A 19,278-nucleotide genomic window follows, 5' to 3' on the forward strand; every position below is an offset into this window, starting at 1 on the left:
CAAACGGAGAATGATTCGAACTTCCTGAAGAATAATAATTTGTATTCCAAACGCCTATGCGCTCTTTTAGACGCGCATAAACCGGTTGTCATATACCCCTTACGATCATGATATTATATTATATATAGTATACCTATACATAATGTGTTATTGGTCCGGCGTGGTTATTGTATATAATATATAGGTACTAGTTTTTTTTTTTTAATAATACATATATGTGTAATTTCATTTTTTTCAGCTATGGAATTAATTCAGAACTGAAAAAAAAACTATATACGGTCCAATGCGAATTATATTTTATGCACACACGCGTGTGATACGTCAGACTCGCCATAATTGTGTGTACGATGAGGTACATAAATTGAAAATAATAATTAATTAAATAAATATAACTAATAACAAGCGACTCACCGAGAAAATTTTATTTTTTTCTCGAAACTATACGTAGGTAAGCAATTTTTAGTAGGTACTACAGACGAATGTCTTTCACCAATAGTGGTATTGTATAAAATAATATTATACTATTGGCACCACCGAGTGGGTGAAAAATCCTTGAAAAATATTCGACAACAAGAATAGAAAAAAAATTATAAGCATATAACTATAAGCGACCATTATATTAAGTATGCTTTTTTCAACGCGAGACAATAGGAAAAAAATACGCAATAATACGTTTTGGAAATCAAAATACGAAATACAAATTACATATATATATATATATATATATTTATATCGCCAATGCAAACAGAAAATGTCCTCCGCATAAATATTGTTCGTATAATGTATACTTATAAGTATATAAATATATATATATATATTATGAACCTGCAGTGCTAACGACACAAGGTTTGCAACTATGTATAATATAGCTTGCAACGAAAACAATAATATTTTATTACACACGAAATTTACTCGAATTTTATACCTTTAAATATAAATCAGCGAACCCCACAGTTTTTTATTCAAATCAATATTATAATATGCACACACATTGCACACCGAGGTGATGTTTGATGAGTAAAAAAAATTATACGTTGTCAAAATATGATTTATTGAACAACCAAATAAAAGTAATACAACCAGGAAAATCAATTAATAAATCAATCAATTTTAAATAGTCGAACACAATATGATAATTTATTCCTATAGTAATATAAAACCATGGATGACTTTTCGGAAAGGCTATATATTCAAATTATATGCACCACCAGCTATAATCCAGTCTAATTAAACACAACACACGTTTAAACCGAATATAAACCCGACCAGTACAGCAGTTAAGTCTCCGTAATGATATTATATCGTACCCATATGCAAAAAAACGTTAAACATAAAATATAATATACGAATTTACAATTCTACCAGTTCCGTCGGGTCTTGCGGGCCACCACGTGCACGTGCCATCACGTTCCATCCTTCTATACACACTATTATTATTATAACGACGTCGAAACGAAAGACGGTATCCCCCACCCACCCTTGATATGAATTTCGCGTATATTATACTCGAAACACAACTCGCACACACGCACCTTCGTCGGTAGAACACACAGCATCTCCGGGCGGCCGAGATGGCTATACCTGTTTTACTCAACGACAACTTACAGCAGTGACATAATTTTTAATTCTTCTCTTTTTATTTTTATTATCATTATTATTTTTATTTTCCCGCCGTGTGTGTATACGTTTGTAATAATTATTAATGCGCGCGCCTATATGGTAGTAGTTATGTGTGCAGTGTGTACGCGTTTATATATTGCTATGTGTTCGTCGTGTCGGTCGAGTAACGCGCGCGACGGAGAGAGGAAAGAAACCGCCGCCGCCACCGTCCGATGGAAATAATAATAATATTATAATATTATATATGTACATGCAAAGCCTACGCCCTTCGTGTTGGCGCGATACACACAACGGGCGCGCGGGCCAACCGCGAACCGCACGCGATATATATTATATTATATGTGTATTATGTGTACGTATATACGCCTGCGTGGCCGACAAACGTCGTGGAAATTAATAATAATAATGAAAAAAAAAAATAAATTCGTATTATATACGGGTAAGGAGTAGAGAAAAATTGTAAAAAACACGACGTGTGCGCACAATATTTACGATGTATCGCGCGGACAAAGGTGCCGAAAAAAACGACGCGACGTCGCCCGTTCTTGTGAAAAATAAATAAATAAAATGAAATATTACGACGACGATATACACGACGCTCTTGTGTGTGCGTATACGATATTAATATTATTATTAACTTATTTTTATTATATAGCATAATACCTACTAAATTTACGAATCTACCTCTGCGTATATATATATATGCGCGAAGAAAACGAAAAATAATAATAACAAAGATACATTTTAAACGCACATATATCAAACAACATTATTATATTTTTTTTAAAAATGCATTATATACAATATTGTGAACGTACATCTTAAGTATAATATATACGCACTGTAATAGTTATAGAAGATACCGAATTTATATGTGTGTTTGTGTGTGGAATAGTAGCCGCCGAAAGAAGCGCGGGGCGTTTATTTTTTCGTCGGCGACGGTATTTCCGGCCATGTTCAAATTGATTTATAATTCAAATAACGACCAAAAGGTGCCACAGTCTCACGATCACAACAATGGGCCACGCATTCCACACGAACCGTACGAGCCGCCGTTCGTTGTTACCACCTTCGGCATTGTTTTTATTACATCGCATAATATACATACAAAATATATAAGTATACCTATCAGTATATACCGACTATATATATCGTATATAGGTAGTTACCGAACGTTGGTCCGGCCGAGTTTTAGCGAGCGCAATATCAATCCGATAATTATGATTTAGGACAAGAAGTTTGGTAAGTCAAAAAATCCAATTATTCGGTTAGACACACAAATTAAAATAATTGGGTCAACTGATTTAGAGTACGGAATAACGAAGAGGCATGTATTGTTTATTCGAGAGTTTCTTCACCGACGATGTTTACAATTTATTAGTCGGTCGTTGCCGTCGCATGACTTATTTATACAGAACTATAATAATTTATATGATATTATTTCATATTATAACGTATACAATACAGTCATAATATCTAAATAATATTATCGAGTGTGTTTATTGTATTGCGTTCGAGGACATGTTGCGAATTTTGCCTGAACTTTCCTTGGACATTGCGCACGGTACCCACACGCCGATTTTCGTTAGCAGTTATGACACACGTCGGCCGCGATACACATACGGTACACACAATATACCTATAAGGATAATGATATCATTATGTAGTTGTAAATCGTTAATTAAAACTGGCTGCAGCCCCGCCACCACCGTTTCAGATAATCATAATAAACATAAAAATGCAGATATGTTGTTGTTAATTTTTTTTTCGAATTAACGATCAAACACCCAAGGACCTCCGCGATACTACTGCACATTATAAGAAGGTCGTCTCTCGTCGCTTACAATATAATCTACACAGATATAGTGTAAGTACACACACGCGCATGCACACCAGGATAATATATAAACATGTATTAGCTAGGTATATAGATATAGGTACTCTCGTAATTAAATAGGTACCTACGTTGGTACACGCCGAGTCCGATCGCATATAATTAAATGTATAACATGTATACGTATTTATATACGTACGTGCGCCATGTATATAATAATAGATATTCGAGCGATATTGTTTCATCGATTATAATAGACAATTTTCGTTTTTTCTTTACCATTAGTGATTAGTCAAAAAACTGTACAAATATATTGTACATCTATATTACGTTGAAGCATTGCATTTCACACGTTGTGGTAAAACAACGAAATTAAAATATAAAATTATTGGTATATACCAGCGACGCGAAAATGAAAAGTCCTGCATTGTCTGTATAAATCGTGCGCTGCACAGTGTAGACGACAAGCGAATTGAGTGTGTACAAAAGTAGCCACATTAAAATAACAAACCGCGAATAGAGTGAAAACAAAAAAATAACCTTCGAGTAAAAGTTTTCGCGAAAGTTTTTACACGAAATTAACTTACGGCCAGAGGGATATTGTTATTGCATGATAAAATATATTGTTATTATTATGACGCGTACATAGGAGTTGTTTTGTATACAATACAGGCCGCGGAAAGGGAGGATTTTCCGTCTCGATCCTTTGTAAAATCAGCATAGTGTTGAGTTTCCGTAGGTATAATAAACAATATGTATACAAACCACGGGAAAGTCGGCGCAGTAGATATATTACATTTAGGCACAGTTGCGGTGTGTACAAAAACTTAACACAGTAAATGTTAAACAACGGAAATAGGACATTATTACACGTTTATGTATCGCTCGCTATGTGCCGACGTTCGATACGAAAACCTATTACTGTATGTCGACTATGTCGTAACCATCGCATACATGTATAATGCATAGGTATTATAAAAATCAAAAATGAACACTCTGGCATTATTGAAATAAGATTTTTTTTTCCAAAATTGTCGATGAAGTTGTCTGAACTCGATACAAGTAACTATTGCGATAGGTAACTGAGCTCTAATCACAGCGAACGAAACGTAACTTATACATTCAACGTTTGACACACGACGGGATAAAATATAAGATACATTGACGCATATAAACGCGAGCTTTAAGTTAAGTACATAGATACTGTACACGCGACTGCGGTTGAAACCACTGCAATCGTCGTCGTTATAATATCGCGGTATACGTGGATGAAATAATGATTACCACGATAGTATAATATCTCCAGTGCTCATCATCATAGCAGTACGGTTGGAAAGACCGTACTTTGTCACGGCGCATCCGACCGGGGTACTCTCGACGACGATATTTTAAGCGCGATCTCCCGCTCGGGGCCAAATCGCATGAAAATATCAGAAGAGACGCACATCAAAACGTCACATTATTATTATCGTCGTCGTCGTCGTCAACGTTGTTATTATTATTATATTATTATATTATACGTCAAGTCGTCGCAGTCCCAAAGCCCTCTTCCTCTCCGGACATCGACGACGACTGAACCCCCCCACCGGGGCCGGGACCCGGGCACCGTCGGGGCCGACCAATCGCGTACCGAGCGTGCGTGGCGGGAGGTACGTGCGCGCGGCGCGTAACGACACCGACGGACAGGAATGTGCGCGCCGGACTGTCGCGGTCGCGCTCGACAAATGCGCACCGCCGGTGCCGCACTCGGACGACACGTATTATATTATTATTATTATTTATAATATTATATTGTGGAAAAAAAAAACTCCGAGAGACGTGCGGCGGCCGCGTTCTCGCCGGAGTGAGAGCGAGCCGGTTGTGCCCCTTGGGGACCGGTCGATTAATCAACCGTCGCCGCCGCCGCCACCGCCGCCGCCGTGCGTGGAGCGCGGTTCGCGCGCGCGCGACGACCCCGTTTGTTGTTTTGTCTCCGCGCCCGGTCGACGACGGCCGTTGGCTGATATTTTATTATATTTGTTACGGCACGAACGGCGAATATTATCAAAAAAAAAAAAATAAAACATATTGTAATATAATATCGTCGATTTATTCCCAAATTCAAAATTTGAACGGCGAATATTATCAAAAAAAAAAAAAATAAAACATATTTTAATATAATATCGTCGATTTATTCCCAAATTCAAAATTTCGTTATTATATTCGGTTTTGTAACACGTCTTGGTATATACCTATACGAGCGCTTGGTCTACGCTACACATCAGAAAATAAAATATATAAAACCACACTCGATGACCGTATAATAGTCGTTAAACAAAAAATTCAGCAGTTCTGTAAAAATAAATGTCATTATGTTAGTAGGTACTACCTATTTGTTTAATAATTATTTTCGATTATTTATAGGTGATTTTTTTATTGCTTTTTACTAGATTTTCATGTTTATTTTGTTTGTCTTTTACTTTGAAATGCTATGGGACAAAAATTGACTTTTTTAGTCTAAGAAAAATATAAATTAACATTGTAAGTACAAACTTATTAAAATGTAATATATATATACAATGTACGAGAGAAAGCATGCAAGTTTATTAGAAGGATTAAGACTATTTTTTTTGTTTTTTTGAGTTATGAGGGAAATAAACCATTTTTTTTAAATTGCCTATTTTATTTATTTTAACGTTTTTTTATTACTGAGGATAAAAATGTAACATTATTTTAGTACAAAACGTTTAAAAAATGTTTATTTGGTTTACCGGCTGTACGACGTAAATCGCAGTGATTTTATCGGATTGTCAAATCGGTTTTTGTAAAACTAAATGTAAAATGTACCTATACTGTATAATTATAAATAATATTCATACACCTGTAATATACCTACAGTATATATGTTATTATATATTATATAATAATATATACTCTGTAGCATATCGACTTATGCGTATCTACTCCAAAAGACGCTAAACACAACGATTACAACCGTGTTAATAACATTAATATGTGTAGTTGTTTTTTTCGGCTATAAAAATTGTTCTAGTATAGGTACGAGTTCTAATTCTCATATTCTAGCCTTGGGCACGGCCGCTGGAATAAAAAAAAAACTATGGCGATACGTTCGCTACAGTGATAATATGGCTGGTCGTTTATTGTAAAAATAGCTATATATATATAAGTACGCATTTGTACATATATATTTATGAATTTAAACGCGTCTAAACGCTGAGTGAGCGTTTTATTATTATTATTTTTTTAGAACAATTTTGCAGAGTATAATATTATATATTATACATAAAGACGGGTTAGCCCGTTTTATATATAGTTGTAGGTAGGAACGTAATACCTATATTATACCTATCCATGAAGTCTTATAGCGTATATTATGTATATATTCATCATGCCGCGCATTATTATTATTCAGGACTCGAGCCAAGAACGGCGTGTGTATATTATATAGAATGAAAAAGTGTTGCTTTTTTATAACTATAACGTCTGTGCCAGACCAATCCTGCGCCGAAGCAAACTTCGCGCGATCAATGATGACGTTATATATACGATATAATATTGACAAAATTGTACGTAACATTATGTTCCTAAGCATTAAGTAAGATACTTATGCATGATACTTCATGAAAAGTGTAAATCGACGAAAATAAAATAATTTTAATCAGTCAGGACGATTGTTCAGTTTGATAGATATTATGATATCGTATTGTTTTGTACTTGCAGTGAGTATACCTTGCTGTATATACCTATATACAACAAGTGTACAAGCGTATGTATATTTATTTCATTATTATTTAAATTCGGCGCGACACGGCGAATCGATCACGATGAAATTAGTTCCGCCGTCGGTCGGAAAAAATATATATTATACGCGAGTGTATATTATAGGTGAGTAGTAGGTACTTATTATAAAATAATATACATAATATAATACTTGCATTGCACAAAACGAGCCGTGTATTTATCCATAATTTACAAGTGAAAAAAAAGGATGTAATATAATGTGACAGATTCTTATCGCAAACATACTTTTTCATATTTTCATTATTATCGGGTAAGAGCCAATTTTATAATGAGAACCCCGTGCTGCACGGTATCCGGTGCGCGCATGCAGGCCTGACCGGAAAGAGTGCAAGAACATTGCGTTTCGTCTGCATGTATAGTTAATAAACCAACACGGGAGCCGGGGAAAAAATTAGCCCGTTATTATGATATAAACATTATTTTTTTTTATTCGTGTGTGCTGTGCGTGTGTAGGTGATAGGTACAATAATAGATTCAGGATGTTACGTCGTTAATAATTCTACATGTATAGAAAAATCTGTTCGAATAGAACACTCAATTCTCGCACATCGCCGTTTAATTGTATAATATACCGTATACCCGTTTTGTACAAAAAAAAAAAAAAAAATACAGATCTCGTTCCACGAATTTATAGACTTTCAACAAATCATATATACTAGAATTACAGCCCCTCAATAAAATATTACAGTGCATACAGTAAAAAAAGTAACGTACGAGTAGAATTACATTAATAATTTGTATATTTTTCAAGAATTATCGCGCAAAATTAATTTATCAATGTATAGGAATACTCGTAGATGTTAATAATTTGCATTCTTAATGCGGTGTCCAAGAGGGGTCTACGAGAGGTTAACTTCGGTCCTACCGACCAACTCCACCATTTGTTTAGATCATTATACTTACTGTAGTTTAGTTCAATATGATATTTTAATTCACTGTGTTTAAACACGTTTGTACCGTGTATAATATACGAAATGTGATATTTTTACTTTTCGGTCGACCATATAGGTACCTATAAGTGTTGTACCAGATACAAACATAGTAATAATACAACAACACAACTCGCGGTGTACTGTGTAATGTCCAGGGATAATTCTACGGTCCGAACGCGTTTCTTACCGGATTCTCGGTTTACGCTTACAAATTACCGATTCCGCGGTGGTACAATAACACACCACACGCACTGGGCGCAGCGGCAGCGGAGGAGGCGAAAAAAAACTTTAATACGTGTAATAATAATATCGACGGGATACGAAACGAGAACGACCTCTGAATCTGAAAATTACAAAGCAATCGCGAGCCGTTAATTATGCCTGCGGAGCGGTTTTAATGAAACGCTGCAGCACCGCGGTAGAGAGGGCGCGCGTTATACATAATATTGATATAATAATGCAGCACGGCCACCGTGGAGGAGGGCCAGTTATAGCCATATATAGACACAAAGTATAGAAATAGGTAATGTTCTAAAAACGGTGTTTGTCGAACACAATGAGGGACGGACGGAAAGAAAAAAAAATCACTAAATCATATAGAGAGTTTTGGAAACGAAATTCCAGTGCTTATACATAGGACGTATATACGGTATATCATAATATATACATACAATTTTGTGGAACGTTGATGATCGGGTGTCCTTAGAAACAAAAAAAAAAATAAATAAAAAAACAGCGCTCTGCACATATCATAATCCTTATAATACTTACGCGTCGTGTACATCACACAATGGTGCGGTATAAAACGCGTATAATATTATATTATTATAATAGTATACGTTATATTATATTATACGGCACGCATATATTATTATTATTGTTATTATTATTATTTTCTCTCGGTCGTTTTTTCGTCGTGTTTTTCACTATTATTGCGGGTTAATGATAGCCATATATATAACGACCGACTGTCGGCTTGCGTGTGTGTTTGTGTGGTGGTCAGCCAGGTGTAAAGAGTCAGCGCCATCATCAAGAGTACATACTGTGTGTGCTATCTCGTCCATGACTATGCCACCATAAAATATAAATCCTTGGCGTCGGTGGCAAAGTGTTTTCCACGGACGTGCGTGCGTACGTGGAAAACGACAACGCGGTCGTATATAGTAAAATAAGGCTGTGTACATCGCCGGACTATATAGAGTCTCGGAACTCTATATTTACCTATGTATTTTCGGCGTGTCCATACCATAATAATACTATATATGCGTAGATACGCGTTTGCCAAAGCAAATGTATTACAATGTTTCACTTTCTACACTTGAAAATTACCCAATGTCCGGTTAATAATAATATATATATATATACACATTATATTAATTAATAATGAATGAGATGACCGTTAAATTGTATACCGCAGCGCATAAACAACACGAAACGCGGTATGTACCTACGTATTAGTAAACGTATATGCGCATTATTCCGATATTCATGTTCTAATAACACACATAGACGGCCGATATAATAATATGTATATAATATTAGACGGACTATTCAATGAGGCTTTGTTTTTGCAAAGAAAAATAATGATCGATGTGGCAATAATAATACCAATACGTGTTCAACGGACAATCGTGTCTGTATAGTACCTACTTCTTACCTATATTAATGTTGTATGGAGATAATATTCGATATTCGAAAACAAAGATATTTTAATACTTTATGCCGAAGTGATTGGGAGAAAGAAAGGACTAGAATAAAGCGTTTGCTGCACAAAGCCGCATCGTATATACGTAAACCCTCTGCAAGTTAGTCTGACAAATTCGCGAATCACAATAAAAACAATAAGTGCAATTCCGTTTTACTGTTGCAAGCGAGTACGAGAGACGCAATCAAAACAGACTTAATAGGGGAGAGGTCTGTACTATGAGTATACCTATTAAATAATATTATATTAGCCACAAGGACTGTCTCGCTGCAATTGCGTACTGTGACGTCGATATAAATTTGATACGTTCTCGAAACAACAGCGATCATTAAATAAATATAAACCAAAAAATGATAAAAAGTTTTTCTATAAAAAACGAATAATATTATACCCTCATGGAACTGTTAACGTGGTTTTAGCAATTTTTCGAAAAGCGTATGTGACGAGAAATACCGTACACATGACGACTCCAACGTAAAAGTATTTTTAACTCAAATCGTCAAAGCAAAATCATTCACCGAAATTCGATTGGACCATTATAAAAATATATTGAAATTTTTCCTATTATAGTGCAGTTTAATGACGAGGACTTACCGTGCGACGACGTCGGCGGAGGCGGTGCGAACGGCGAGTGGATCTGCTGGTGATAGTAGCGGGCGGTGACGGTGAGCGAATCGCGGTGATACGGCGCCGCGGCCGCGGCCGTGGCCGCTGCTGCCGCCCGGTGATGATGGTAGTCCCTGGCCGCGGGGTGAGCGTCTAGCGCGCTGACGTGGTGATGAGCGAAGAACGAGTTCATGTGGTCAGACATGTTGTCGGCCACCAGAGGCTCGTCCCGGCACGACGTCGACGACCCGGCCGGCGTCTCGTACCAGCTTCGGTGGTGCGGATGATGGTGGTGGTGATGATGAGCTCCCGCACCGCCGACCACTTCCATGCCGGCAGCCATTTCCATGCCGCTTTAAAGCGTTCGAGCGGCTGTGATATGCTGCAAACCGGGAAAAAACCCAAAATTAATAATTTTTCAAAATATTTGCAATTATTGCAATTTGTACAGTTGTATAAACGACGAAATCCCATAATTTATATTCTTAGAATAACAGTGTACGGTGGGGCGGGGGTGGCCTTATCTCGACTTTAAAACAATATTGTGTATACGGAGAAATCCGTCGAATTGCAATCGAAAATTCTGCAATTGTGTGAACCGATATAGAAATATACTCTCTTCTCGTTAACGATTTTCGAAGTGGCTTTTGGCGAACTATATGGTAATCGTCGATCCCCAGAAGTCTAATTATAGTTTTTATCGATTCCTAGAAACGCGTTTTCGCCGAAATGCGCCGCAGAAATTACTAAACCGAAATGAATAATAATATGTTTTTCGTTAAAACTAAATAGATACGCTTATGACTTTTGGTTATATTACCGTACGTTTAATATTATTTCAAGTCTGTGCGAGTGTAAAACTACGAAACTACTTTACAAGAACTCCAAATTAAATTTCGTAAACATAACTCGAATAGCTGTTTTACAGTAGGTATTTCAATGAAAATATTATGACTCGCAGGAGAGTTTATTTTGAAACAAGTGCAATATTAATATTATATCATGTGTGTGTCATCGGATAGAACTATACTTATATTAGTAATAAAAATAAAAATATCTAAATAATTTATGTTAAAACAAGAATCTAATCAAATATGCATTTATTAATACGTTTTCCCGTAAATTACCGGAAATTCGACGATTTACCGACACAAGAACGGCGAGGGATCGTAACATTTCGAAGTTCGCTTTCCCCGCAAATTTCTACGCACGTCATACGAGTAGTGAAAAAATAATAATAATAATAATAAACACGTGTATTTAATATACCTACTTACACGCGATTTAAAATCTAAAACAGTCGTTCCATATACGCACTCGCGGATATCCATATAGTTTAGATCTTAACGAGATCTGATAACGTAATTATTACAATTAACCGCGGTCAGTCGAGTTCGTCGTAATCATAATTTTCATTTCATATAAGTGATAGTTTATACAGTAAGTTCTCACAGCTGCAGATATTTAACGTCTCGCGCGACTGAAGACTGCACTCGCCAAAGGAAAGTGTTTTAGCAATAAAATAATAATAATAATATAAATCATCTTTAACTTGTGCCCATCAGAAATACATTACATATATTATAAGATACATACGAGGTTATACATTATCTTCACTTAAGACACTCATTATTTAAAATAAGTACTTCACTAAAATATTTTGTTATGAATATTGAATTAAAAATGGTTTTTTTTTTTATTTAAAAACGCAAAATATATCTGTAATTTTTTCCGAAAATGTTGTTTTATAACGGCTGAAATCGTGCAAAGGAAAAATGTTTAAAAACTTTAATAGTATTTGAAATAATATAAATACATGGTATGCTCCCCAAAACTACTAGATCAAAAGGTACTATAGTTGCCATCAACATACACTCGTATTATCTACACGATCACAATAACACAAAAAGCGTAAAATGTGGAAGAAAAATATGTAATTAAATGAAAATAAAAAAAAAATATTTATAATAAGAGAATAAATACAATATTCATAATAATAAGCAGTATAAGTACAATGTAGTTTGTCAAAAAAAAAAAAAAAAAACAAAAAATTCGATAATGTTAAAATGTTTAATTTATAAAGTACCTATAATATATGTTTGTTGTAATAAAGACTTAATATTTTTGACAAATTTCCATGTATACTGCTATTTATTTATTATTATAAATAATGTTTTCATTCTGTAATCGTATTTTAATCGTGTATACCTACTAGAGCGAGGTATAAAATATTATGTTGTGGACAATGTTGGTACATTTGCTTGAGGGAAAATGGTGCATTTTGTAAATGCCGAAAACAATCGTAGAGGTTGCAATACTGGTCAATATTCGATAATATTATTGTAGCCCAGATCAAATCCAGGCTTATTATAATGTATAAGTAGGTATAAGGAGATATTATATTAAATTTCCTGCACCACGTTCGAGGGTCATATTATTATCTATACGTCCCATTTATTTATTAAATGCGACGCATATGTTATACTCCTTGTACTAATAATAGCCACAGTGAAGTAAATTAACTTGTACGCGAAATTACGTAAATCGTATATTTATATATTAAATTATGCACCTGTATATATATACATTATATAAGTGTGTGTACTCGTGTAAGTTTGTGTGTGTGAGTGTGTGTATACCTGTGAACACTAGAACATTAATCATTGCGCGTGTTTGGAATTCAAGGTGCCCATTGTTCGATGGGAATACAGTGGGAAAGACGATAAAACACACGATTTTCAACATAAGAAAAAATAATAATAAAAAAAAAAAAAATTCGCGGCTACGTATTTTAATTGGAAAACAACAGGCGCCCGAACGTTGACAATGATGAGAGCACGTACATAATATAACATATACCTAATAATAATAAATGCATCGCTGCAGTGTATACTTATATTGGTACGATAATGCATGCTGTACGTTTATTATAATTTATAATGGTAATATACAAATAATATAATATGTCGTCTTTTATTTTTACGGGGTTGACATTAGGTATTATTTGAAAAACTGATCTAGTAGGTAAGTCAACGCGTCGCCGAATAAAATTTAAATTTTAGTTTAAGTATATTATATATTTTTGTTATTCTTATTATGATTATGATTGTTATTATGATTTAACGGAATTTGTTTGAGCCCCAATTTTGAATTATGTTCGACAACAATAATATAATATCGTACATTATGTGTTAAACTATACAAGAGCAAATTTTTTATCATCGTTATCGTTATTATATTGTCGTTATTAAAATCAATATCATATACAATATACGGTGCAAATATATACATAAGTACCTATCTACCTAAGTTTATAATATAATAATATACAACTAGGTATACACGACGATACCGCGGTACAATCGCGATTGTTAGCAAATATATCGTAGGTATGGTTCACATTTTTGCATAATATACACACATAGGTACCTACATATACTCTATACATATAGAAGGTGCCTATAGTCAATCGTAATAATATTATAAGAGTATAGTACCTATACCTATACCTTTACCCGTGTGTACCGCGGGCTTCTGTGCGGATATCATATAGGCCGAAATAAAAATAAATAGGCATAGGTACCCAAGGGATAAGATAAACCTGATCGAAACAAAGATATTGCGGATATTTATGGAGGTCTTTTGCAATTTATTCTAATAATGCCGTATACAGCGTGCACGCTAAGTGGGCTAATCTTCTTTCCACATAAGGACAGACACCTGTAGCCACTATTGTTGGGGATACTCGGTATATTATATATTTACTTATATATACATAAGTACTCCTACGATGCATTTATATACACATACGTACATATTATATTATATATATAGGTACGCAAAACGGGATGGTAATTGGCTGCTGGTGCTGCACCCCGAACACATGTATATATCCTATATACGCGCTCCGAGATTTGCCGTAATAAGTGGATGTCACCAATAAACAGCGTTGTTATGACGTAGGGGGCAAGCTATTATACATGAAAAGCGTCGACGCTACATGGGGCAAATACTTATTATACATCGTTATATCGGTATATATATGTGTATAATATGATATTGCATAAAACGTATTGTACAGTTTAATTTTGAGGGACCACCGCTGTGAATTTTGATACGAGTCAATATATATATATAGGTACAATTGGTACATATTATATATATGTATATACAATCTGTATATTATATACTGTACGTGTTATATTATGTATATGTACCTATTATATTAAAGTGTGTAAACGTTTACAACAAAAGCCGTAGTTTGATAGAAAAATATTTTCATTGAATCTATTACCTAATCTATACTATGATAATATTGTACAGTTTGATGTGAAACGTAATTTATTAGAGTAATTAGACGCGTTTGTGTACTGCTACTAGCTCATTCGAATGTTTTTTAAATTCCAAATATAACTAATTAAGGATAATGTATAGAAGTTATATCGTCTTTCGTTTTTCTAAAGATTCACTGCAATAGCGTTTAAATAAGTAAGAAAGTATAAGTAATAAGTATATATATAATCATAAATTGGAATTTAAATTATAACAATTTTTTTGGAAATTATGTAAGATTACATATTATTTACTATTTAGATGATAATAATTTTATTGTATACGTTTAAAAAAGCTTATTGAAACTTAACATCCAAATATTTTATTATTTTATTTTTTAAATATACCTATTATTTGATGAAAAAAATAATTTAAGATTATATATAGGTATACTGCTATTTTCAACTAAAATATTATTAGTAAAATTGTAAGTATATGTAGTGAATACACAATTCAAATTTCGATATTTTATTTAAAACATTCTTATTTAAAATAATAATGTATATATTATTCTTATTTTCAAAATTTACATATTTAGATAGTCATCTGCTGCATTTTTGTTAATGTACCTACTACAGATATTTTGGGTCTTACCTTCACGTATAGTACCTATACTCATGTATTTGAATTTACGATTTATAAGTTAGGCTTATTAAATAATGTAAAATGGTAGACTTGAATGGTATTTATTGATTATTAAGATAAAAAATTCATTTGAAACTGGTATGTGTATTATAAATGAGTATAATTTTAGTAACTAGATACCTATTTATAATAATATTTTAATTAAGTTAAAAATATTTGATTTAACTTATTAGTAAAGGACCAAATTTTATTTATTTTTGTGATTTGTTTTACAATTTATCTACAAATAAAGTTTAAAATTATTTTAGATGCTATAAGAATAATGAAAACATAACATGTATTATCATATTAAATTTTCAAATAAAATATTTTATTAATTTGATGTTTTTATAGGATTAAAAAATGTTTGCTTTATGATAAAAATATTTTTAAATTAAATGAGTTTAAAATATAATGTACAATATTATAGATATAAATTGTTTGATTACACATTAAACTCTTAGGATGTTGTAGGTAATAGGCAGGAATATACTTTATAATATATTATATAATATACTATATAATATAGGCGTATTTGAACTAGTGTAAATAACAATTAAATGAATTAAATTTTGATAATATGTACCTAATAATGTTTTTTTTGTATGAAAGAAGCTTTTTCTAAACAAAAGCAACATAAAATCCATTAACTGTTTTAAAGCATATTTATAAGTTGTATTGTTTATATACAAGTGTGGCACTCATAATGAAATAAAAACAAATTAGCTATAATTTAGGTGTAGGTTAAATTCATTTGTTATAATCATCAAATAAAATTATGACCTTAAAATGCCAGTTAATTAGTTTATTCAAATTAAATAGTATTCATTTATATTATAATTGGATAATCTAATCTGCAGTTTAAATACTATTTTTCAATCTTCAATGCAATAAAACGTAACATAAAAATGAAAATTAGCCGGTTTAAGTGTTATGATATAAAAACTACAAATTCGGATTTATCTATTAATTTTTTGCATATTTATAAAATTAAATAAATATGAGTGTAAGATTGTGTAATCGCATAATTATATTATGATGTATAACTAAACATTTTATTTCATTCAAAATTCTCATTAATTTAATTGTTTTTTACTAAATTTAAATTTGAATTCTGCATGTTACTATAATATAATCACGATTGTAAGTATATGTTAAAGTAAATTATGCACACACCTTTAAAAAATAGTAATAACCTAATAATAATACCTAGTTTTTATATTTACCTAATAGGTATTTCTAAATATCTTTGTTAGATCTGTATTAAAATCGCAATGAATATTATCCTATAAAAATACTGTGTATATAACTATTATATTATTATAATAGATAATAAAGTATACTTAGGTATATTTAATCAACTTTTTTGTGTATAAAATATAAATTATATTTAAATGTTTAGATGAGGTTTTAAAATTTATGTTAGACCAAAATATACTAAAATTGTTTTAAATTATAATCGTATAAAAAAAAAATGTTAGCAATATAATATAGGTTGATATGACTACAACTATAAAATATAGTATAATATTCAGATATTCTAGTTACCTAAATAAAAAAATATATTTTATTATAATTTCATGAACACTTAATAATATTATATACTCTCGCCTAATAGTTTATTAAAATAACTTTATTATTTCCCAATACCTAACGATGTGTGTATAATTATATAAATTTATTTTTTTTTAAAGAAAATATGTTTGACAAAAACTTGTTAAATAATTTTAAAATGTGTTTTTTTAACAACTATGCGTGAAATTGATAAAATAAAAGATTTACTGATACAAAAAAAATATAAATCTATATATTATAATATATACCTACACATATCTATAATTTTCTATATAGATTCTGTATCTACCTAGTTGTGCTTTATTTGTAATGCAAGATGGGTGTATATTGATTATTTTAGGAGTTACAGATAAAAACATTTATATTTTTTGCTACAATAATATGCACGTTTAAAATAATTTTTTTGAGTTAAAAAACATTTCTATATGCGGGGGAACTTGTACATCGTATAGAAGTAATTTATCGAATTTATATGATAACCTTTAATGCGTTACATTATTATCTATATTATATTAGGTATATTGAAGTTGGAATCAGTTATTTACTTACATTTCACGTTTACTGCTGTATGTGTATATCCTAGCAGTGGACGATTTGACGTGTTAACTTCATGACGCGATAACACTGCGAGTTAAGTCTATCGATACGCATGAAAATCAATCACTTATTTCGAGCGGTGAAAAATCCGGAAAAACGAGTTTTAACCGAAAGTCGAACAACTCGCGACGACGCAAAACAAAAAAAAAAAAAAAACCGCACAAGCGTTGAGTTACTATATATTATACTTCAGCGACGGGGCGCGGAATCGATACGCGACGGCGGACCGAGGAACGATCGGAAAATATTTATACTCGGGCGTAGGTACCTAAGTACAATATTCTCTGTTCGGGGAATCCTGAGATCAGGCTGCACGCGGCGATGTGCCGATGATGATAATAATATTAGTATCGTTGTCGCCGTGAGACGGTATAGATAACGATATTATAATTATTATTCGTACGGTTACGGTGTACCGATGTCAAGTGAGCGCGGACGGCGGAACGGGAAAAAAATTTCTCACATACTACACGATCGCAACCGGTGTCGAACATTGAACTGAACGGCGCGGCGTCGTGCTAGCCGTCCGTGCCCACGGCCCGTCGCGGACCCTCCCCCCCACTCTACCGGCGCGATACCGACCGGCGACCGAGCCCCGCCCGCCACGAGCCGCCCACCGGCGTGCCCATTGGTCGAGCCGCAAAAACGGTCCGGTGGAGAGGCAGGCCAGAAAAACGGGGGAAACGAAAAAAAAAAAAAAAGAAAAAAAACGCAAAGAGGAAAACAAAACGAAACGAAACGGAAAAAAAACACACACACATATTTACTCACGCACACTCTCTCGCCCTCTCGCCCCTCGCCGACCGACCCATCCACCCACCACACAAATAACCCCTACGACCCACACCCCCCGTCAATGGTCCACGACGACTGCAGCACTGTAAGTATATATATAGCGCGTTAGGTTATATATTATATAGAAAATATACTATAGCTATAGGCATATATAATCTATACAACTTGGCACGTCGCGAAAGAAACGTTATTGTTATTATACAGAGCATTTTTTCGTACTTATGTTTTTTTCATTTTTATTTCTTCCATCACATCTCACCTCCCCTTAAAAATCAGAAGTACCTATATCGATATTATTATAATATAATATATTATATCAATATAAAATTCAACTGCACCCAACAATACTCAGTGTACACGCACAATTAGGTATATATATAGATATGTATTACTAAAAATTGAAAATATAGGTATATTATAATATTTAACTCCATAGTGTATTCGATAATTAAAATAATAGCATTTTTGAAAATTATACATACTATTCTTAATCCGAGATTAATACAATTGTTACAATTTTATTAACAATATTTTTGATATGGGTGTCTAAATCTAAAAGTTAAGTTAAGGTTAGTTATAAATCCATTATATGGTGGTAGGCACTAGGCACAAATAGTGTCAGGGTAATATAATATGACGAGGTCTATAGAATCGACCGTTAAACCATCAAATAAAAACCTAAACTCAAGTTTTTTTTAAAACGTTTAATAAATGAATGCGTATATAGGGGTGATACAGATGATATTTGTCAATATAATCCACCCCCCAAATTATGTTTGTAATATTAATTGATGTTGTATTAGAATTATACCTACTGGCTATTGCTAGTAGGTAGATACGTATTATTTACAATATAA

General features: G+C 33.1%; 1 protein-coding gene across 2 annotated transcripts in view; it reads right to left on the reverse strand.

Annotated features, from left to right (window-relative positions):
- The window catches only part of LOC114129066 (GATA-binding factor C), a 55,398-nt gene extending 37,258 nt beyond the window's left edge, over positions 1–18,140 (reverse strand). For both annotated transcript variants that reach the window (XM_050201958.1, XM_050201954.1), the window contains exons 1-2: positions 17,579–18,140; positions 10,487–10,880 (exon numbers count right to left, since the gene is read on the reverse strand). In XM_050201958.1, coding sequence (XP_050057915.1) covers positions 10,487–10,847 — 361 coding nt within the window. In that variant the 5' untranslated portion in view covers positions 10,848–10,880; positions 17,579–18,140. The remainder of the gene's footprint in view (positions 1–10,486; positions 10,881–17,578) is intronic.
- Positions 18,141–19,278: the final 1,138 nt, after the last annotated feature.

Source organism: Aphis gossypii, chromosome 1, assembly GCF_020184175.1.
Source record: "Aphis gossypii isolate Hap1 chromosome 1, ASM2018417v2, whole genome shotgun sequence".
NCBI lineage: Eukaryota > Metazoa > Arthropoda > Insecta > Hemiptera > Aphididae > Aphis > Aphis gossypii.